The sequence below is a fragment of the Trichechus manatus genome, unplaced genomic scaffold (genome assembly GCF_000243295.1).
Source record: "Trichechus manatus latirostris isolate Lorelei unplaced genomic scaffold, TriManLat1.0 scaffold00026, whole genome shotgun sequence".
Taxonomy (NCBI): domain Eukaryota; kingdom Metazoa; phylum Chordata; class Mammalia; order Sirenia; family Trichechidae; genus Trichechus; species Trichechus manatus.
In genome coordinates this window covers 23,178,611-23,201,989 of record NW_004443962.1, presented here as the reverse complement: position 1 = coordinate 23,201,989, position 23,379 = coordinate 23,178,611, and the positions used below count along the sequence as shown (strand labels likewise).

Genomic DNA, 23,379 nt, shown 5'->3' with positions numbered 1-23,379 from the left:
TTTGGTTGACACAGGACCCATAGCTCACTCTTGAACAATCATAAAAAAATAAAAGGCCAAACCAGTTGCTGTTGAGTCGATTCTGACTCAGAAAAAGAAAAGAAAAAACCAAACCTATTGCTGACTCATAGCAACCCTACAATACAGAGTAGAACTGTCCCAAAGAGTTTCCAAGGAGCACCTGGTGTATTCAAACTGCCGACCTTTTGGTTAGCAGCTGAGCACTTAACCACTGTGCCATCAGGGCTCCTAAACAATCATAGATGGTATTAAAGAATGCAAACACAGTACCCTGATCCCGAGGGGCAGCAAGCCTAATAGATGGGATAAAGGCCACACTAAACTTTAAGGAGCCACCTGGTTAAACGTTCGGCTGCTAACTGAAAGGCTGGTGGATCAAACCCATCCAGAGGCTGGTGTAGGGGGAAGACCTGGTAATCTGCTCCCTTAAAGATTATTGTTGCTGTTCGGTGCCATCGAGTCGGTTCCGACTCATAGTGACCTCACATATAACAGAACGAAGCAGTGCCCGGTCCTGTGCCATCCTCACAATAATTGCTATGTTTGAGCCCATTGTTGCATCCACTAGGTCAGTCTACCTCGTTGAGTGTCTTCCTCTTTTTTCCTGACCTTCTACTTTACAAAGCAAGATATCCTTCTCCAGGAACTGGTCCCTCCTGATAACATGTCCAAAGTACATGAGACCAAGTCTCGCCAACTTAGCTTCTAAAGAGCATTCTGGCTGTGCTTCTTCCAAGACAGATTTGTTTGTTCTTCTGACAATCCATGATATATTCAATATTCTTCACCAACACTATTTATTCAAAAACATCAATTCTTTGGTCTTCCTTATTCATTGTCCAGCTTTCACGTGCTTATGGGGTGATTGAAAATACCATAGCTTTCACCAGGTGCACTTTAGTCTGCAAAGTGACATCATTGCTTACAGTCTAGGAAACATGAAGAGCTCGGTTGCTAACCAAAAGATCGCCAGTTTGAATCCACCAGCCGCTCCATGGAAACCCTGTGGGGTCATTCTACACTGTCCTATAGGGTCACTATGAATGGGAATCAACTCAACAGCATGGAGTTTTTGTTTTTTCTTTAAATGTCATATAGCTTCGCTGTGAGTCGGAATAGGCTCCAGGGCACACAAAAACAATCACCTCATGGTAGGAGGAAAACATCTCACCTTCCAATATATGTGATCTACACACTCTGCTCTTTTACTTAAATTATTTGAAACGTTAACAAAAGCAGCACTGGTCCTCAGTACCCCCAAAGACTTTGAAACGGTTCAAAAGGAGGAGAATCAAGTTCTGCTGGAAGGAAAGAAGCCTGAGAGCCCAGGTGGAGGGATGGAGAGACGGGGAATCTCAGGCCCACCCTCCCCTCTCCATAGTCTGCTCCTGGCCATCCGGGGCCCCACCCCGCCCATCCCCCTGCACGACCCCGCCCCCTGCACGACTCCGCCCTGTTTCCCTCCCCTCCCCGCCCCACCCTGCCCCCTGCAAAGCCCGGCCCCTTTCGCCATTGTCTGTCGACACCAAAAGGCTTTCTCCCAGCGAGGATCCCACAAAGGTGAGTGGGTGTCGTCTTTGTAGTTCAATCCGGCGCTTCGCTCGCCTTTAGCCCCGCGTCCTCCCCGTTCGGGATCTGGGGCCCCTGCGGACATTCAACTCCCGGCACTCGGCCCGTCATCGTCCCGGATCCGCGTCGGTTTCCGGTTAAAGCAGCTCGGAGCGGTCCGTCCGGCCTTCCCGCCTCTGTCCTGGGTAGCCCCGCGTCCCCATTCCTGTCGGAGCCCGCCGCCGACCCATCCCCGCCTCGCGCCCTGAAAGGCTTCTTGGGGCCTTGTTGCCCGCGTCCCCTGCCCGGTCTCCTGGGCTCGCAGGGCGGTGCCGGCTGCGCCCCATGGCCCCAGGACGCGAGTCAGAGAGTTTACTTCATTCTGTCAGTTTCAGTCAGATAATCTGTTTCTTCGTTTCTTGCCTGAAGCTTATCATTTCTTTAAAGTTCTATTGATATTTAATTGTTTTTTAATATGAAATTTTGGTTTCCTTTTTCCCTTTCTAGGTTTGAACAACCGGCTTATTTATTTAAAACCCTACCCCTCCCCTCCCCCGTTTTTTGGAAGGCCCCTGGGTCGCCCAAACGGTGTGCGCAGGTGTACTAACCTGCAGTGGTTAAGGGCTGTGGCTGCTAACCAAAATGTCGACAGTTGGAGTCCGCTGGGCGCTACTTGGAAACCCTACGGAGCAGTTCTACTCTGTCCTGTAGGGTCTGTATGAGTCAGAATCGACTCGATGGCAACGGTGTTTTGTTTGTTTTTTGCTAACCTTGAAAAAGATGGTTTAAATCCACCCCGTGGCACTTCGAAAGAGAAGCCTGTGCTTTTGTAAAGATTATAGCCAAGAAAACCCTATGGAGCAGTTGCTCTGTGCTGTAACACTTGGGGTTGTCAGCAATCCAGTCAACGTAGGGAAATGGATTTTTTTTTTTCTTTCTTCCTTGGTTTTTTAATATCATGTTTGTAAAGATACATTTATTTCAAGATCACTGCTTTGACCACATTCCTTGGTTTTGAAGTACTTTGATTCTTCATGGTGATAGTGACTCTAAATTAGTTGCTTGCCAGTTGTCACATAGGTTATAGAAACTTTTCCTGTAATCAGATTCTAAGTATATGAACTATCTTTTGCATTTTGATTTGTTTAGTTTTGCTTCCATTATCTGATTTTTGTTTACTTTCATTTTGATGTCACTGCAAGAACTGTGGCCTACCTAATATCTCTCTTATTTTATTTTTTGAGATTGTTTCACAGCTTTATTTCTAGTTGAAGACAACACAATATTCACTAGTAGGAGAACTGTTAAATACAGTAAGATACCATCTTATTTGGAATTAGCTGGCATTTTCTTGTATGACTCAGTACATGATCATGTTTGATGAATGTTCAAGCAGTGTATACAAGTGTCTTTGATAAAGGTTTAATTTCTATTCACTAATTTGTTGTTGTTAGGTGCCCTGGAGTCGATTGTGACTGGTGGTGATACCATACGACAGGGTAGAATTGCCCCATATGGTTTTCTAGGCAGTAATCTTAATGGGAGCAGATCACCAGGTCTTGGGTTTGAACCACCAACCCTTCCTTTAGCAGCTGTGGATTTAACCCTGGGCCACCAGGGTTCCTTATTGCACCACCAGGGCTCCTTATTCACTAATTTACATATACTAAATCCTCAGCATGCTTATATTTTATTTCGTTATAGACATGGTGATTTCAGCGGGAATTGTTTTTAGTTTTCCTTTCAAGCTTCATGATTAATCAATTTTTCTTTGAATTTGAATGTTTCTATTTAGTCATGTTTCCAACATACATTTTTATGTACACACGTAGATATGAATACCCTATCTTGATGTTTAATTTTCCCTTTTGTTAGTTGCCATCAAGTTAATTCCATCTTATGGCAACTTCATGTGATATAGAGTAGAACTGCTCCATGGGGTTTCCAAGGAGCGCCTGGTGAATTCGAACTGCTGACCTTTTGGTTAGTAGCTGAACTCTTAACCGCTAGCCTTTTAAATCAGCCAATAGTTGCTAAGCTCACAAAATAAAGTTTACTCCTCCCCTTGTACACTATTAAAGGCTGAGCCCAGATCTGTTTGCACTCTGTGATTCTCCCTTTCATCAGGACTCCTGTGAATCTGTGTTTGGCCTTCAAGTATGCTTACCTTTAGGCTCTGTGAATGACAAACAGTTCTCTTTTGTTTTGGGTATTGAATGTTAAACTGCAGCTTTGTGTAACAAAAGAAACCCCCACCTAATTTCCACACAGGTGGGTCCCTCCAGGTGAGCCCTCTGGGTGGCTGTGTGTTTCCTCCTGCAGTGGGCTCTCATTTACCTCTTCATATTTGTCTAATATTAACACAAGCCTCAGCTGTCTAATCACACGGTGGGTCTTTCTGGCATGACCAGCTTCCACTCTGTGTCACCTCTTAGTCTAAACTATCAGGTGAGGACCAAGGGGCCCACCACAAATCACAAAGGCAATCCTGTCACTCTGGAAATTCCAGTGGTTTAGAGGTTACCTCCCAGGAGCCAGGACAAAGGCCAGAACTCTTTTTGGGATTGTTGTTAGTTGCCACTGAGTGCATTCTGCCTCATGGTGACCCCATGTGTGCAGAGTAGAACTGCTCCATAGGGTTTTCAAGGCTGTGACCTTTCATAAGCAGATCACCAGGCCTGTCTTCTGTGGCACCTCTGGGTGGATTCGAACCAACAACCTTTTGGCTAGTAGCTGAGCATTTACTCGTTTGTGCCACCCAGCTGCCACAGAGCTCTCTTTAGGTGAGATGTGATTCTTTACTACAGAAGTAGAATCTAAATATGTCCATCGTACTAAAATACTAAAAAACATGAAAAGATAGTTAAAATCCGGCCAGGAAATCTGTTGTTTAGAGACAACTGCTCTCAATTTGGTTAACTATACTAGGTGTGTACCTTAGGTTTCTATAAAAGACATTTGATCATTTCATGAATTAGTTTTACTTGTTTTTCCCCAGGCCTTAAACATTTTTACACTATCATGTTAATAAGGAGCCCTGGTGGTGGGATGGTTAAGAGCTCCGCTACTAACCAAAAAGTTGGCAGTCTAACCCACCTTGCTGCTCTGGGAGAAAGACCTGGCAGTCGGCTTCCCTAGAAACTAAAGTATAGAAAACCTTATGGGGCGGTTCTGCTGTGTCATATGGGGTCGCTAGGAGTCAGAATCAACCTGACTGCACCTTACAATAACATCATCACGTTAATAGTAGTAAAAATGGTAACTAATTATGTATATGCATATGTGTGTGCTTATATAATGATCTTTTAACTAATTCTTTGTTGGTTTTTAACTTGTTTCAAGTTCTCTCAGTTAGGAAACCCTCTGCCAGTGTCCTTTCTGTGGTGTCTGTTTTACTTGCCTTTTTGATTCCTTGAGTTCAGTTCTAGAACCCAATCACCTGCATTCTGCCATTTATTAAGATGTTTGACCCAAGGCAAGTTAGAATCTGTGACGTAGTTTTGTTTCTCTTTCAGGTGAGAACAGAACCTTTCTGTTATGATCACAAGGTTCGATCCTAACCTTTCTTTAAAGCCATCTTATTGACTTTGTCATCCATCATGAGATGGATTGTTTCTCTGGTTCATCTGAAAAATTATACATTCCTTGGTGGATATAACATAATATTTATCACTTGGTTAAAGAAAACCACTTGTTGAATTGCTTTTTCATTTGTATATTTCTTTTATCATCCACAGAAATATAAAATTTGCAGTGAATCTTGTATCCTCCGTACCCCTTAAGCAGTAACTCCCCACTCTCTCCTCCTCTGAGTCCCTGGTAGTAGCTAATAAACTTTTGTCCTTATACTTTTAATCATAGATTAAAATTAGGGATGTATAACTTGCTGAAAATTATCTTACATGGACTCAACCATAGGCTTACCTCAATTAAAACTTATTCATATGCCTCTTGCCTCCCCTCATATTGTGTGCAAATATCAACACTAACCCCCACCACCAGCACCACCACACTGTGGACCCTTGGAGAAACGTGTGTTTTATGTTAGCTACTATTGATATATAAGGATTCGTCCGCAGAAGGAGTGAGTGTGCTTGTCTCCTGCTCAGAGGCCTTTGTAAAGGGGCATAATGTTGATGAACTACAGGAACCTGGTCTGCCTGGGTGAGGTGGAAGTCAGGACCTGCCCCGGGATGGCTTTGCATTTTCCACTGTGAGTCTCTTGACAGCCCCTGCCTTTCTAGACTGAATTTTCCTTCCTGTCTTTATGGGAATCGTTGAGGCTTTGTTGATCCAGAACTGAAGAGCTTCATAGTGTGGCATCTGGACTTTGACCTTCCCCTTTCTTCAAATGATGTGCTCTGAGTTGATGGTGGTTCTTGAACTTGAGTGTGCATAAAACCTGTGGCCAGCATTCCAAACATCCAGTGTCCTGGTTACTCCCCTGTGCTTTTGATTTAGTAGCTCATAGAAGAATGCTTAGAGGTCTGCACCTTTAAAATGATTCCTACACGTTTAAAAGGAAGAGGGCAGTGGCTCCATTAAAAAAAGAAAAATATTGTAGTAAAATATATATAAGTAAATTTTTGCCATTTTCACCATTTTTAAGTGTACAGTTCAGTGACGTTAAATACATTAACGATGTTATGCAACCAACTCCACCATGTAATTCCAAAACTTTTTCATCATGTCAAACAGGAACTCAGCACCCCTTAAGCAGTAACTCCCAATTCCCTCCTCTCTGAGTCCCTGGTAGCCATTAACAGACTTCGGTTTCTATGCTTTTGCCTCTTCTACTTATTTCATGTAAGTTACATCGTATGAGATTTGCCCTGTTGTGTCTCACTGATTTCACTTAGTGTAATGTTTTCAGGGTTTATCCATGTTGAAGCATGAACAAAATTTCTCTTTTGTGTGATGTATTTTTTTTATTATCCATTCATCTGTTGACGGACACTTGAGTTGTTACCACCTTCTGGCTGTTGTGAACAAGGTTGTAATGAACATTGGTATACAGGTATCTTTTTGAATCCCTGGTTTCACATCCTTTGATTGGGTTCAAACTGCCAATTTAGAAGTGGAATGTCTGGGTCATATGGTAATTCAATGTTTAACTTTTTGAGGAGCTGCCAAACTATTTTCCACAGTGGCTGTGCTATTTTACATTCTCATCCACAGTGTGTGACGATTCCAGTTTCTCTACATCCTCACCAACTCTTGTTCTTTTCCAGTTTCTGATGTAGCCTCCTAGTGGGTGTGAAGTGGTATCCCATGTGGTTTTGATTTTCATTTCTTTAGTGCCTAGATGACCCTGAGCATCTTTTCATATGCTTGTTGGGCGTTTGGTTATCTTCTTTGGAGAAATGTCCATTTAAGTCCCTTGACCATTTTTTACAAAAATTTGGAAATAAATCGCCTGGCCTTTCTTCCTAGTTTGTCTTAGACTGGAAGCTCCCCTGAAACCTGTGTAGCATCACAGCAACATGCAAGTCCCCACTGACAGACTGGTGGTGGTTGTGCGTGAGGTGTATTGGTCTAGAATTGAAGCCGTGTTTTCTGTGTGAGGGGCGTGAATTCTACCTCTGAACAATCAATGTGCCCGTTTTCCATCATACTGCCGCTGCCATGGAGTCAATTCCAAATCATAGCGACCCTATATGACAGAGTAGAACTGCCCCACAGGGTTTCCAAGTCTGTAGATCTTTATGGAAGCAAACTGCCACATCTTTCTCCCGTGGAGCGGCTGCTGGGTGGGAACAAATGTCTTTTTGATTAGCAGCCAGGCACTTTAACCATTGCACAATCGGGCTCCTCCATTATAATAATGGTGGCTGTTTGGCACACAACTTAGCAATAACACAGACAAAGTCATTGGGTCTCATCCTTTCCAGTGTAAACAATGCAAACCTGAGAAGGAGAAAATAGACTTTGCCCTCATCCTTCAGTCTTACTCTTTCTCATACAGCAGCCAGCTGCGACAGTGAGAATGCAGGGGTTTGGTGATGGAGGCAGAGCAGGCAGGAGGGAGGAGCTTGGGCCACTGATTACTTCACAGAGCACCTGTCACATCCTGCACTGTAATCTCTGGACTTCTTGTTATAGGAGGAGATAAAATGATAAAAGTCATACTTGTTTTGGTTTTCTGGGGCCACTGGGGTGGCACCTACCTTAAGTGATACGCCTTGCACAGGCCGGAGGCTGGGAGAGGCAAGCAGTTCCTGGCTGGACTACTGAAGCCAGCAGAGGGGTGGGGGGTGTGGACAGGGCATCCGTGATAGAATATTCCTTCCTTCAGTTACAGGCTCCAGAGCAGTGAGTGTTTGGATGTGGATACCCCAGGGTAAATTGTGAAAATGCAGATTTTTATCTTGGTTTGGGCTTGAGATTCTCTGTATCAAACAAGCTTCCAGTTTATGCTGAAAATAACTGTTATAGAAATAGGATATGAGTTAAAACCAGAGAATGCTGTTAGAGAAATTAATAACAGGATGGATAATGCTTAAAAAGCAGCCACTGGTATACAGATCACGTGAGAGAGAAAACATCTACACAGAGACCAAGAAGTAAAACAGTAGGTGTCAGCTGGGTGGGGTGGAGGGGAGGAAAGAAACAGGAACAGACATGGGGGCTGCTCCTTAGAGAAAACGGAATGATTTTCTGATTTGTTGGTTGTTCGATTATTGTCAGGTTGAAAGAGAATGTTTCCAGATTTCTGGAAAGACTAGTGGTGTCATGTATAGAGAGTGAAGGAAAAAAAAAACAACTAAAAACCTCAACAGGAAGAAAGAATTGTTATTTACAAAATCAACAGGAAAAATACTGATCACATATTACCATGGTATAAGTGAAATCAGAGTTTAAAAAAAATAAAGCACAACGAAAGAATTTCAGCTGCACATAATTACAAATTAGTGACGCATGATGAGTTCATTGACTTCAAGTTAATATATTCTCATGAAAATTCACTAATGTTTATATCAAATAAAAGTGTTTAGGTTCTACAAAGGTGAACCCTTAACTTCATAGGTGAACCCTCAACCTAAGCTTTGGACTTCTGACACCATGGAGGAAGCTAGGTTCACGTGTTCCAGCCTGGGCAGGCCTGGATGCCTCTTCTGCTCTGGGATGAGGAAGCCCCTCCTTCTGTGACATTGTGGCCAGAGGAAAAGGCCTGTGGAGCTGAAAAATGCATGTGTGTGCTCTGGAAGGCTGGAGCAGGATCCACCTTAAGTGCAGACGCCCTCGGAGTGGAGCATGGCCTTCAGCCTTGGGGGAAAGCCCTGTCCAGGGAAAGAGCTGAAGACCAAGAACCTGTCACTTCCTCCTTACCAGTGTCTCCTCCTTCCATTGCAGGTCCCAGGTGTGGCTCGGAGAGTTAGTTCAGCCTCGGCAGCTGGGGACGGAGGGCAACCTTGCACATCCATGTACATCACAAGTAAGGATTTTAACTGCTCTGGTGTGTGGACCAAACATCATTCATCTGCCTGCAAACTGCCTACTGGTTCTGCTTCCCCTGCCATCCCTCTTCCTGAAATGGCTTCTTGGGCTTAGAGAACACATACAGTTAGACTTCCAGAAGCTGAAGCCAGGAAATGGTGCGTACTACAGAGAACTGGGATACTGTTAATCTAAGGGGTGAGGCTGGATATGAGTTATTGGGGTAGTGTGTGCTCCAGGCCTTGAGGTTCCTCAGTGAGGTAAATAGGTGGCAAAGGAGACCATGGAACTGAGCCCTAAGAGGCATCTTGGTACCCTGCTCCACTGTCACTGTGCCCTTGCTCTAGTCACATGGAGTTTTAAGCATTGGAAGTCTGGGGCCACCTTCCTTCTGTGACTCTAATGCATCATGGGGCATTAACATCCTCGTCCTGGGCCTTGGTTCTCTGTGTTGAATGACAGAACCTCCTGACCAGAGTCTGAAGATGGAGCAGCTCTGGCTGAGGAGACCAAGCCTGATATCCTCCAGAGCCATCCTTGTCCCATCCCTGCACACAGTTTTCTTGGCTTCCCCGAGGCACTGGAGCCTTTTCTGTGCAGTTCTAGAACTACAGCTCCACCTCTCACGCTGTGTGAAGTGTTGGAAAACTGGGGAGAGAGTTGCTAGCGAAAGGCCCTGACTGTTAATGGGGACCTGGGTGGAACTTGGTCCTCTCCTGAACTCACCAGTGAAATGAGTCAAAAGGACAGTGAGTCCAGCTGGATCATGTGTGGGGTCTCCAGATCCATTCTTCTTGGAGGGATGCTCTTTCTTTGAGGCTTTCTGCTGTTGGGAAGCATGTTTCCCCAGTTTGTGTCTTTGTCCTCCCACCTATCTCTGCCTAGAGATGGTAGTGAGTCCCTGTAATTTTCACTTGCTCTCCACAGTCTCGGATAACCAAAACCAAACCCGTTGCCATTGATTCCAACTCATAGCAAGCGACCCTATAGGACAGAGTAGAACTGTTCCATATGGTTTCCAGGAAGCGCCTGGTGGATTTGATCTACCAGCCTTTGGTTAGCAACCACCATACCTCTTTTAACCACTACGCCACCAGGTTTTCCACTGTCTTGAATGGGAAATTAAAATAAAAGTGTTCTGTTTTGCTAGAAAAGCTCAGCATATGAGATGGTGTATTTTTCATTTCTTGGGTTTACAGTTTCCAGTGGAAGAAAATTTCTAGATCAGTTTATCTTTCTACTGAGAATGTTTCAATTTAATGGATATAAACGTCTCAAGCACTGAAAAATCCCTATTTTAACTGGTGTAAGAGTAAAAATTCAAAAGTAAAACACGTTGTTTCTCCTACTTTGTTACACAAAAGATAGCTTGGAATTTATACATTGCCCTGAAGTTTTTATAACAATAGATAGGGAGCTTAAATCTAATTTCTTGTAAAACTCCTTAATACTGTATATGGTAAATTTTTGTTTATTGTTTGACTTTACTGCCAGGAGTGGACACTTGATTGTGTCCAGTATTTTACTCTGACAAAGCTTGCTGTAGTGAGTATAAATGTAAATTTCCAAGATCCAGGTATCAAATGTGGAGACATACAAGCCCTTCTGAACTAAGACAGGTTAAATCAAAATGAAGGAGTTTTCACATGACTTTGTAAAATTATTATGTGAAAAGTGTATTTTTTTCCTGTTTTAAGCCATTGCTTTAAGCTTTTATTGTCAACTGTGTCATAAACTAGGACTGCATACACTGTTTGTTGTGTAGTTTAAGAATCTAAATCCCTGATAATAAATAGACCTTGTCATTTTTATGGCCTCCCAATGTGTCCCACGCCGATGTCATCTACCTCCTGCTTGGAGATGATTGCTATCTGCATTTGAGAAGTTTATTATTATAATTATTATTTCTATTATTATAGCTTTGATGCCCAAGTCTTTTTTTTAATAACATTTTATTGTTTTTTTCAGTGAAGATTTACATAGCATTTTAGGTTCCCATTGACCAATTTCTATGCAAATTGGTAACATTCGTCACAGTTCGTGAACATTCTCAATATTTCTGTTCTGGTTGTTCTCTCTGCATCAGTCTAGTTTCCCTGCCCCCTTACATTCTTATTTTTGCTATCAAAAAATTGTTGACCTTTGAATCTCATAGAGCTGATTTTTTAATGGAGCACAGTACTCATAGGTAATCCTCTTTATTTTGTGAGCCAATATGTTATGTAGCTAAAGGGGGACCTTGGTCTGGTTTCAGGGTTGAAAGAGCGTCTCAGGGCAGCATCCTTGGGGAATTCTCCAGTAAGTCTGTTTTGTTTTTGTTGTTTAGGGTTTTTTTGTTTTAAGAATTTGAGATTCCGTTTCACATTTTTCTCCTGTCAGGGTCCATCTACTGTAACCCTGATCAGAATGGTTGGTAGTGGTAGCTAGGTACATCTCATCTAGTTCTTCTGGTCTCAGGGTACATGAGGCTATGGTTCATGTAGCCTGTCCTATAGACTAATTTCTTCTTTGAGTCTTTGGTTTCCTTCTTTCTCTTTTGCTGTAGAGGGGTAGAGAACAATAGTTGTATCTTAGATGGCAGCTCACAAGCTTTTAAGACCCCAGTTACTTCTCACCAAACTAGAATGTAGAACATAAACTTTGTGAACTATATTATGCCAGTTGACCAAGATGTCCCACAACACTATGGTCCTAATCCTTCAAACCCAGGAAACCAATCTCTTGGAGTGTTTAGTTACATCTAACGAAGTATCGCTAAATGTGACACCCAAGTCTGAATCCATAATGTCTGTGTTGTTCAGTTTTACCTCTTTTGAGCTTTCTGTAAATTTAATTATACCTGTGTCTGGGTTCTTCTGTGACTTGTTTTCCTGAGAATGCTTTTGAGTTTAATACATACTGGTGTCTGTAGGTCTAGTCTACCCATCTTGCTTTGTATGCAAGCTACCATTGTATGAATGGGCCGAAATTTACCTATGCACTGTAGAGCTTACAAGACTTGTGTGGTTCAAGTGTAACTCTTGCTCTTGTGAATGTTGCTGCTCTTATTCTCTTCATTCTCTTTGCAAACTCTTAAGTGCTCTTGCACAATCGTTCTCTAGTGAGGAGAAATTTCTGTGTTGCACATCATAGCCAAGTTCAGATTTACTAAGAGTCGATGTATTTTACAAATCTTCCCTCCCACAAAATATGCATATATGTATTGTTTTTTCCATCGGCTTATTGGAGTCCTGATGGCGCAGTGGTTAAGAGCTCTACCGGTAACCAACACGCTGGCAGTTCAAATCTACCAGCCGCTCTTTGAAAACCATATGTGGCAGTTCTACTCTGTCCTGTAGGGTTGCAGTGAGTCAGAATCGAATCAACAGCAATGGGTTTTTTTTGTTTCTTTTACCTAATGAAGTAATGTTTGGTCTTATAATCAGTGTATAAAATGATATCTTACTTTGATTTTATTGTTCAAGTACCTTACACTACTTCACTAACTGAAAAGACTGTGCGTATTTCCCACTGTCAACTTCTATCTCTATGACTTTTTAGGATGATGCAGTGGTTAAGAGTTCTGCTAACCAGAAGGTCAGCAGTTCGCATCCACCAGCCACTCCTTGGAGTCCTGATGGCGCAGTGGTTAAGAGCTGTACCGGTAACCAACACGCTGGCAGTTCAAATCTACCAGCTGCTCTTTGAAAACCATATGTGGCAGTTCTGCTCTGTCCTATAGGGTTGCTTTGAGTCAGAATCAACTCAATGGCAACAGATTGTTTTTTTTTTTTTTTTTAAACCTTGGAAAATTTCCCCCTAGTATGTAACTTATCTTCTCACTCATTTTTACTGTCCTTTGATGAATTGCTGTGAATTTGAATATAGTTTTATTTGTCAGTCTTTTCCCTTATGTCTCGATCTTCTTATTTAAGATATTTTCTCTATTCTGATGTCATAAGATCAGTTGCTTATAACTTCTGAAAGTGTTGTAATTTTACATTCTCATATTTAAAGCTGATCTACCTGGAATTGATTTTTGTACGTAGAGTACATAGGAATAGACTATTCCAATTAGATAATTATTTGATAAAGAACAAACATTTTCCTTCTGCTTGATTCTGACTTATTGGCAACCCCATGTGTTTCAAAGTAAAACTTCACTCTACAGGATTTTCAGTGGCTAATTTATGGGAAGTAGACTGCCAGACTTTTCTTCCAAGGTGCGTGTATCTTTCCTTCAACCTCCAGCCTTTTGCTTAATATCTGAGCACTTAATTGTTTACACAACCCAGAGACTCCAATTAGTTGATTCTGCCCCATATATTAAATTGTGAGTGCTTTCTACCACTGCCCAGCAGAGCTTACTGTGTCAAGTTTCTATAGATATTGGTGGACCTTTTCTGGGATGTTTATTTTTGTTGATCTATTATGTATTCTTATAATGATACCATTCTTTCTGATATAGCTCCATTTGTAAAATGAATATGTGAATACAATTGTATATATGATATACATGGACAAGCCCACGCCTTATTCTTTAGAATATCTTGGCTGTGTGTGGACGTTTACAATTACATATACATTTTTAAAGAATTTTTGTGAAGTTCAGAAAAATAAAATTGGTTGGAATTTTATGGAAGTTCATTGGAAATAATCTATTTGGGGAGAACAGTTGTCTAAGAGCGTGTACTATGTTTTCATTTATTTCATTCTATTTGTGTGTCATTTAGTACTGTTTTATAATTTTTTCGTTAGGATCTCTTAACTATACTCCTTTTTGATACATCTTACTCTTACTAAAAATATGATCTTTTTAAAATTAATTTCTCAACTGCCTGTTGCTAGGGTATATAAATGAAATATTTAAAATAATCCTTGATATTTATTTTGTAGTCTCAATACTGTCAGCACTGGAATCATCTGTACTATCCTTGGAAGTTCTACGTATCCAATTATTTAACGTGAAAATATAGATTGGGGTGTTTTTTTCTTTTTAACATTCTTACTTCTTTACCTTTTTTCTTTTTCTTTTTTGGTATATTGGGTACAGCCTCTACAATAACACTGAATAAAAATGGAACGATAGATGTCCTCGGTTTTTTACCGGCTTTTACTAGAAAAATATTAACGTTTTCTGCAAGTATGTGCTTTGCCGTACAGTTTTTGTACGTGCCCAGTTTCATCATTTCTTATCTCATTATGGCCAAAACTCTCTAACATGGCTCGCAGCTTTTACATTTGCCCCACACACACAGATTCTTTAAGAGCTGTCATATCATTTTTTATCTCTGATCAAAGGCGTAAAATTGCTCTGCATTTCACTCAGATGAGAAGCCAGAGTCTTTTTAGAAGCCAGCACTTTCCCAGAACATGATATGCCCACTGTCTCCAGTCACCTCTCCAAATTCCTCTACTGTTTTCTCTCCAGCATCTCAGCCTGCTCTGGTCACGGTGGGGTTTGGGTCTCCCTAAAACGTACCAGGCACACTCTCGCCTGCTAACCCGTGCTCTGGTGTTTCCTCCTCCTGGAACAGTCTATTCTCAACTGTCCCTTTGGGAATTCCTTTGCATCTTTCAAGTCTTAGTCTGATCATTTTTTTCAATGAATTCAATTAATTAGGCTAATGCAGTCTCAGGGCAAATGACTGCCCCCCAAACTGGAGGGACACATAGGCACTCTGTTCCTAGACTTCTGCTCTGGAAAGATTTTCTGTATCTGCCCATGTGTCCCTACAGTTTTGGCGGCACTCCTTTTCCTATGACCACAAACTCTTGGTTCAGTATGTTCAGCTTTTTCTTGAGGATCGGTGTGATGGCTTCCAAGCTCTTAATTCAGACCAAAACCTGAAAGTCTTCATTTGTGTTTGGTATCATTACTATTGTGTGTTTTCTTTACTTTCATGATAGTATTTGTTCATGCTGCATTTATTCTTCCAGTGTCCAAGTTTACATGTTTACCCTTTGCTAATGACCATTTCATTTGTGAATAATTATTATATCTTTCCTTTCCAACCCATGAAGGTCAGTGGCACTTTTTCACTGCTGTACTCCTACACTGGAAGTTCTTAAGGTCTGAGCATCTGAGATAGATATGAGTGTTTGCAGAATCATCATAGAGCACTTCTAAGTTTTTAGAGTTAAAAATGTATCTGTTTTTCCTTACCAAGCCAGGTCTCACTAGGTTGTGTTTCCTAATAACTATTTTACTTTTCCCCGCACTAACTCACTAAAAATAAATATGCTTCTATTACTTCTTATCCCCTGACCATACTGCATTTTTCATAGACCTTACCACCACGTGACATTGTATGTTTTTGTTAGTTGCTCTCTTAGTTATCTAGTGCTTCTATAAAAGAAATACCACAGGTGGGTGGCTTTAACAAACAGAAATTTATTCTTTCACAGTTTAGGAGGATAGAAATCTGAATTCAGGGCATCAGCTCCAGGGGAAGACTTTCTGTCTCTGTAGACTCTGGGGGAAGGTCCTTGTCATCAATCTTCTCCTAGTCTAGAAACTTCTTAGTGCAGGGACCCTTGGTCCAAAGGATGTGCTCCGCTCCTGGCTCTTGCTTTGTGGCAGAAGATCCCCCACACCCACGCTCGCTTCTCTCTTTTATATCTCAAAAGAGATTGACTCAAGATACAACCTAATCCTGTAGATTTCATCCTGCTTCATTAAGATAACTGCCTCTAATCCTGTCATTAACATCTTAGAGGTTAGGATTTACAACACATAGGTAATTACATCAGATTACAAAATGGAGGACAATCACACAATACTAGGAATTATGGCTTAGCCAAATTGGCATACATCTTTTGGAGACATATTTCCATCCATAACAGTTGCTGTGGAGTCAAGTTTGTCTCATAACGACCCCATATGTGCAGAGTTCCATAGGGTTTTCAAGGCTCTGATCTATCAGAACAAATTGCCAGAACTGTTTTCCAAGGAACCTCTGGGTAGCTTTGAACCACCATCCTTTTGATCAGCAGTCAAGCGCTTACTACTTGTGCCACCCAGGGAACTTTGACATTATATTTAGTTTATTTACTCCCCACACCCAAAGAAGTTATGATCCATGTGTATCTGCATATTTCTGGTTTGTACAGTGCTGTGTCTGTTTTGCCTCTGTGAAGTCAGCTCTGTGTCAATATTACCTGAATAGTTTTAATAAATGACAGCACCAGATGTAAGGGTGCAGTGCAGTGAATTACTTAATATGGCATGTCTAGCCATAGTCTTTGTAACTCCAACCAAAGGATTGGGTGTGACCATGCTAGTAAGGTATATGGAAGCATAAATGAGGGGATTGGTCAGCTTTGCCACCCTTCTGGGCTTAAAATGAGCAGTACCAGAGGCGCAAAGAAAGGATCTCACCAGCACCAAAGAAGTAGAAGCAGGAGTGGAGCCTGTCCTTTGGACCTGGGATCCCTGTGCTGAGACCAAGACTCAGGAGACAGAGTATTAGCACAGAAGATAGCAAGATGTCCAGAATCAGCAGCAGAGGAGTATCAACCGCAGAGGCAGCAGAACCAGTAGACTGGCAGTTGACCAGCAAGAGATGGCGTGGTGGTCTTCCCAGCCCACAGTGCTAGAAAGCTGAGTGCCTCCAGGCAGAAGGCTTGCAGGTGGAGTAGGGTGCTTCCCAGCACTTGGTGGAGCTAGGTTTGCTGACCCAGAAGGCTAGCACTGTGCGCCTTCAGATCTAGGCTTCCTGGCAGACTGGGGTAGTTCAGGGCACATACTGGAAGAGCTAAAAGAGCTTTACACTTGCCCGAGCAGAGCGCAGGACAAGGGACCAGAGAGAGGCGGGCCAGCAGGCACAGCTGAGAAGAAACTGTTAGATGGAAGCACTGTATCCTGAGCCTTCCTGAGCCTGAATTGTAACCAGTTACTTCCCTAATGAACTCCATAATCATGAGTAATGTCTGTGAGTTCCGTGTGGCCATTGCAATGAATTACCGAACTCAGAAGAGGAGTAGAGAATGCTCTGGGAGGGAAAGTTGGTATCAGAATTGGTAAAGATGGCAGAGAGAGGAGTCATGTCTGACCTCTGCCTCATAGGAATCAGCCTTGGGCTGTTCTTGAGTCTCATTCCACCTTGTGAAGTTATAAGAGGTCAGACACTGCTTCTGCCGTGCCATTATTACAAAGGGCCTAAAGGGAGGTAGTCTTGACTGAGATACTGGGCTTTGCCAGAAGAAGGAGATCCAGGTTGTCTGAATTGAAATGGATGTTTCCTTTGTCTCTTGTCCCCACTACCCTGAAGGCTCTAGATCATCCATGTAATTGAGGATTAACAGCCAGAATAACAAGAAAACTGTAGACATATGCAGAGAAACATAATTGTCAGGAATTTAGTCTTGGGCGTATTGACCTGCATTCTGACCCTGGCTCAGCAGCATACCATTTGGTTAACATTGAGTAAGTGATTAATTGATTGTAATTTCCCACACGATAACCCATTTGAAGCAATATCTACTTAGGAGGGGCATGAGGAGTAAAGAACTACTGTGCTGATAGTTTTTTGCAGTTCCCTTTTTATTTGCGCAATAAATGCAACATTTTATCATGAATATGTTGTAGGAATGGAAGTTAGGGTTCTTCGTAGCTTTAAAATATGTAACATGCTGTACTACAGTGGAGGAGACTTTTGAATGTGGCACTGGATCAAAGATTGCTGTGACACTATCATACCAGGATTCATTAGGAGTGACCGCGACAGCTCACTTCACCCTGTAGCCTGTCTGTTCTACAGTTGCTTAGCTTTCCAGTAAAATTGTAGCACCAGAAGTGCTGTATAGCTGCCATTTGTTTCCTCACTACATGTAGGAAGCTAAACGGTTGATGCTATTTCACAGATGCCAGTCCTGCATCCCAGACGATGCCAGTGGTCAGGGTTCAGGTGGTCATGCTTGTGTGCTTTCCAAAGGCTGCAAATGTGAGAAAATTTTGGAGTGGATCGTCCACAGGGTTGGTGTGTAAGTCTGTTTCCTAGGATGCATGAGTAGTGTAGCAGCTAAATCCCCTGCACATCTATGAACTTACTAGAAAATGTGAATCTTAACCTCTTGTTCATGGTCAGCAAACACAAGGGCATGCTATTCTGATTCTTCAAAGTTTGGGCTCTTTGTAATCTTATAACATTAGTGTGTGTTTGGGTGTCTGGGTTTGTTTTGTTGAAGGGAGGGTCACTCATAATTGCTGTACAGTAGCTTTGAGTCTGAAAGTTTGAAAACTGTGATAGCTAGATTCTCTTGTTTCCTGTCTCTCGGCTGATCTCCATTTACCTTTGCAGTACCCTTGTCTGTCTCCATGAAGGGACAGAGTGCATGACAGTGTACTTGTAGAGTTATTGAAAAGTAGGTGAGAGACATGTAAAAATTTGCAGTTTCTGAAAATAATATTTTCTTTTTAGCAGGTTCTTCTGTCAGCCCCTGATCACCTAGAGTTCTTTAAGAAAACATAAGCTTTGAGCTTTGCGTTCTGTTGCCCCTTTGTTCAGGCCACTGGACATCCCATGTCTGGTGAGGGGCAAAAGGAAAAACTGCCAGTCATGCAGTGTTTCCCGGTTGTTAACATTTCATCCTGCTTTCACCGTGTGTTTCATATTTTGTTAAATATTCTGCAGGGTCCTGTGCAAGGAGGTGAACGTTTTATTTCACAAGGAAGAGACGATCCAAATGTGAAAATAAGGCTTTCGCTGTAGAGCCATTCTCCAGTTGATGCTGTGTGTTCTGACTGTTCTAGACCATAAAGGTAGAGAGGAATGAGACTACAACTGGTCACAATCAGACTGTGGAAAGATAAGTTCATTGTGTTGAAAGGATTGTTAAGTCTATGAGACAGGATGGAGTCCGTGAAGACGTGAATGTAGACAGTGAAGGGATGAGGCTGATGGCTCACCGCTAGAGTAGACCTTGGTAGAACACAAAACTTGTGTCAAATCCCCATGAAATGTCAGTTCCCCAGGACTTTCAACCTCACCCTTCCTTTCACACACATTGAAGTACATGGTACCTTGCTGAACCAGAATATGTGATAATTTTTAGGACTCAGTGGCTGTTGAGGATGTGGCTGTGGACTTTACACAGGAAGAGTGGGCATTGCTGGATCTTTCTCAGAGGCAACTCTACAGTGATGTGATGATGGAAATCTTCAGAAGCCTGGCCTCAGTAGGTATGGATTAAAAACAAACCCATTGCTGTCAAGTCGATTTTGACTCTTAACAACCCTATATGACAGAGTAGAACTGCCCCATAGGATTTCCAAGGAGTTCCTGGTGGATTCGAACTGCCGACCTTTTGGTTAGCAGCCAGAGCTGTTAGTCCATTTTTAATATTTTGTGACCAAATAGTCTTTAATATTTTGTGACCAAATATGTTACCACACTGTGTGGGCAGAAGAATGGGAAAACATGTTAAATAAGGCAAGTATGGTCACTTGCTCTCTGGAACATGCATATCTTGGTTTCCCATGAATACAGAGCTCTGTGGATTAAACTGACTTCTCATTTCGATTGTGGTTAAAAGTCGTAAGGCTCTTTAAATGTTGTAAATGTGAATATTGACTTCAGGGGTTTCTTTGGTGCACAGAGAGAATATTTGTGGTCTGGGACCATGTAAAGAGTCTCTGTTTATTACAAATATGACATAATTATTTTGCTACAAATGAGTTCACACCTGCCAATCACCAAAGACCCTGAGGACGAAAGCATTGGCTCAATGTTAGGGAAGTGTTCATTGCTCCTCCCTGTCTTACCTAATGATAAGCCTTTCTCCATGATCACCACATCAGCTATACCCATTTCTTCTCCCAGAGTAGCAAGAGGAAGAGCTGAGGAGAGTGCAGATAGCACTTGTCCAGGACCACTGTATTGGGGGCACCAGGATTCAAGAATCATTGGAAGGACTGGGCCTGCATGGAGGGAATGAGATTTGAAAAAGTCAATTAGAGAAAGTTCTTTTGTGTTTAGAAGTATGTGCTTCACAGATACCTGACCTTGCTTTTCTGACTTTCATCAATCCTAACAGGCGTGGTTCATGGAGAAAGACTGTCGCCTTTTCCTCTTTTAATGTTCCATGTACATTGTGTCTAATACCTTTCTACTTTACTCTTCTAATTACACCCTATTTATGTCACCATCACTGTCAATCTTCATGGAAGTATTTCCTAGTAAATTGCTTTCTCAACATTGCCAAAGTACAGAAACAGCAAAATGCATCAGATGCTTTGTTTGCTCACAGCTACCTTTTCCCTGTATTTTCTCTCCTTTTTGTTTCATGTTGTGAACCTCACCTAAAATCATTGGGTCAGCTTCTCGAAACCTTATTGACGGAGAAAAGCTATCCACTGAAAATATAATAGTACGATTCATGAAAAATGACACCTGGTCCTTGATGGTAGGAGAAATCTGCAAATTGCATGGCATTGAAGATCAGAATAACAACCAGAAAACACATGTGAGGTGAGTGTTATTTACACAAGAGACAGCAGTGCAACAGGAGTCTTAAGAAGGTATAATGACATTAAAATATTTATATACCTAAGGAGCCCAGGTGGAACAAATGGTTAGGTACTCGATCGCTAACGAAAAGATTGGCAATTTGAACCTATCAGTGGCTCTGTGGGAGAAACACGTGGCAACCTGCTTCTGTAATAATTACAGCGAAGAAACCCTATGGAGCAGTTCTCCTCTGCCACTTGGGGTCACTGGGAACTGAAATTAACTCAGCAGCACTGAAACAACAACAACAAATACACACACCAACACATACATATGTATGTATACACACACGTATGTGTAGAAACCCATTACTGTTGAGTCTATTCTGACTCATAGTAACTCTAGGACAGCGTAGAACTGCCCCATAGGGTTTCCAAGGCTGTAATCTTTAAGGAAGCTGACTGCTGCAACTTTCTCTCAGTAGCTGCTTTCGGGTTCAAACTGCCAGTCTTCCGGTTAGTAGCCAAGTGCTTAACCACTGCACCAGCAGGGTTCCTGGGTTTTTATGAATATATCTGTGTGTAATGTATATATGTGTGTGTATATGTATGCATGCATCCATGCATGTATGTATACGCATGCACACACTCCTCACGTTTCGACATAGGTTCAAAAGATCAGATGGTTTTGCAAAAATCAGCATTATGTGAAAACGAACGATTTTTTGTTTCTATTTTCAGACCATCTATTTGTCGAGTTTTTTTATTTAGAAAATATGTTCGCAGACATAACAACAGCTAAGATTTACTTATGTAGTCATTACTGTGACAAGTCATTTATGAATTATTCCAGTGTGAGGAAGGAGGGATCAAGGAGACAAAGCTGAGTAAACCCAGGCTGTGTGCTTGGAGGACGCATGGCTTAACCATTTCACCTTCCTCCGGTGCTAGGTTAGAGCTCCCTTCGTGAAGCCACCTCCAGGGCTCCAGTCCCACCCCTACAAGCCCTTTGTTCCAGATCCTAGAGTCTATTCTGCTCTCCAGGCCTGGTGAGTCACCAAGGCTCAGGGCTTTTGTGAGGGAGCTGTGAGCCTATCTATGCAACTAGCCCCACCAAGGTGGAGGCTTCAGGCCCAGTTCACATCACTTTGGATGTCATTAAACTCGCATTTCTTGCAAACACCCTCTCCATTGCACATTATTTCCTACCTTTCTACCCCACATTTTGAGTTACAGGGCCTTGGGTCTACTTGGAGATAGCAGTCCAGAAGAGGTGCCTGCTGGCTGAGCACTGCCTGTGCATCCACCTGGATGCTGTGGCCTCAGAGAAGCCTGGCCCTGCTCAGAAGCTAGATGTGGCAACCCTGTCAGGAGGGACCAGAGGGCGTGGGGTACTGCTGCCCAGGTTCCCTGATGGCATTCTGAGAACCTCCTCATTAATGCGCAAAATAGATAGTAGATTTTTGCTATTGTCGCAAATGCAAAATGTCAGATAATGAGATGGTTGATAAGGAGTAGGGGTGTCTGTGTGTGTGTGTGTGCATTTCAAGCCTTTTGCTGTCTTGTCTTTTCCATCTCTTGGCAGTGCTGCTGGGTGGTTTTAAACCACTAGCCTTTTGGTCACTTGGGGTCAGTAAGCTGGAATCAACAGCACTTAATAAGAACAATTATATATACGTTTACACACACACTCATATATATGGCAGTAAGGATTTGTTCTATCCAGTTATATATGTATAAAAAACAGCTGTAGTATCGTGTTCACAGAATTTTCACAGGACAATATTTTCATAGATGTGAGTCATATTTAATGTTTGAAACATTTCACTTAAATACAATTGTTAGCACCATATTTTAGAAACAGTAAAAATAATGGTAGCATGTCTTGATAGGTGATTTAATCTATGAAATGAGAGAGTTTAGAGCAAAAAAAAACATGTTTAATGTGTTTGGTAATGGTGTAATAGTAACAAATTTGTGTCCAACATCATGCTGCCTATTTTTAACAGAAGACATATGTTAGAGAACCTCTGTGAAAGTAATGAAGACAATCACTGTGGACAGACCTTCAGCCAGATTTCAAATCTTTCCATGCTAAAAAGAACTCTTATGGAAGCATATCCTTCTGAATGCCTTGAGTGTGGAAAATCCTTGATGAATCATTCATCACTTAAGCATCATATCAAATCTTACTCTGGATTCAGCGCCTATCACTGTAAGGAATGTGGAGAAGCCTGCAGTTGTCCCTCTTACCTCAGCACTGCTGTGGGAACTCTTACTGGCAAGAAATCCTATGAATGTAAGGAATGCAGCAAAGGGTTTCATCGTTCCTCAAAGCTCACTATACATATGAGAATTCACAGTGGAGAGAAGGTCTGTGTATGTAAGGAAGGTAGGAAAGCCTTTTGTCACTTCTCAAACCTCACTGCACGTATAAGAACTCATAGTGGAGAGAGTCCTTATGTATGTAAGGAATGTAGGAAAGCCTTTTGTGACTCCTCAGACCTCACTGCACATATAAGAACTCACAGTGGTGAGAGGCCTTATGAATGTAAGGTATGTGGCAAAGCCTTCAGTCAGTCCTCTTCCCTCGCTTCACATGTAAGAACTCACAGTGGTGAGAGGCCTTATGACTGTAAGGAATGTGGCAAAGCCTTTAGTGAATCCTCTTCCCTCACTAAACATATAAGAACTCACAGTGGTGAGAGGCCTTATGAATGTAAGGAATGTGGCAAAGCCTTTAGGGAGTCCTCAAACCTCATTAAACATATGAGAACTCACAGTGGTGAGAGGCCTTATGAATGTAAGGAATGTGGTAAAGCCTTTAGTCAATCCTCTTCCCTCACTTCACATATAAGAACTCACAGTGGTGAGAAGCCTTATGAATGTAAGGAATGTGGCAAAGCCTTTAGTCAGTCCTCTTCCCTCACTTCGCATATAAGAAC

At 42.1% G+C, this 23,379-nt stretch overlaps 1 protein-coding gene across 1 annotated transcript in view; it reads left to right on the top strand.

The window, feature by feature from the left end:
* Positions 1–263: 263 nt before the first annotated feature.
* LOC101353226 (zinc finger protein 699-like) overlaps positions 264–23,379 on the top strand; it is a 25,226-nt gene continuing 2,110 nt past the window's right edge. Inside the window, exons 1-6 of the mRNA XM_023728684.1 lie at positions 264–287; positions 1,403–1,581; positions 8,923–9,004; positions 19,042–19,168; positions 20,306–20,456; positions 22,444–23,367. Coding sequence (XP_023584452.1) covers positions 264–287; positions 1,403–1,581; positions 8,923–9,004; positions 19,042–19,168; positions 20,306–20,456; positions 22,444–23,367 — 1,487 coding nt within the window. The remainder of the gene's footprint in view (positions 288–1,402; positions 1,582–8,922; positions 9,005–19,041; positions 19,169–20,305; positions 20,457–22,443; positions 23,368–23,379) is intronic.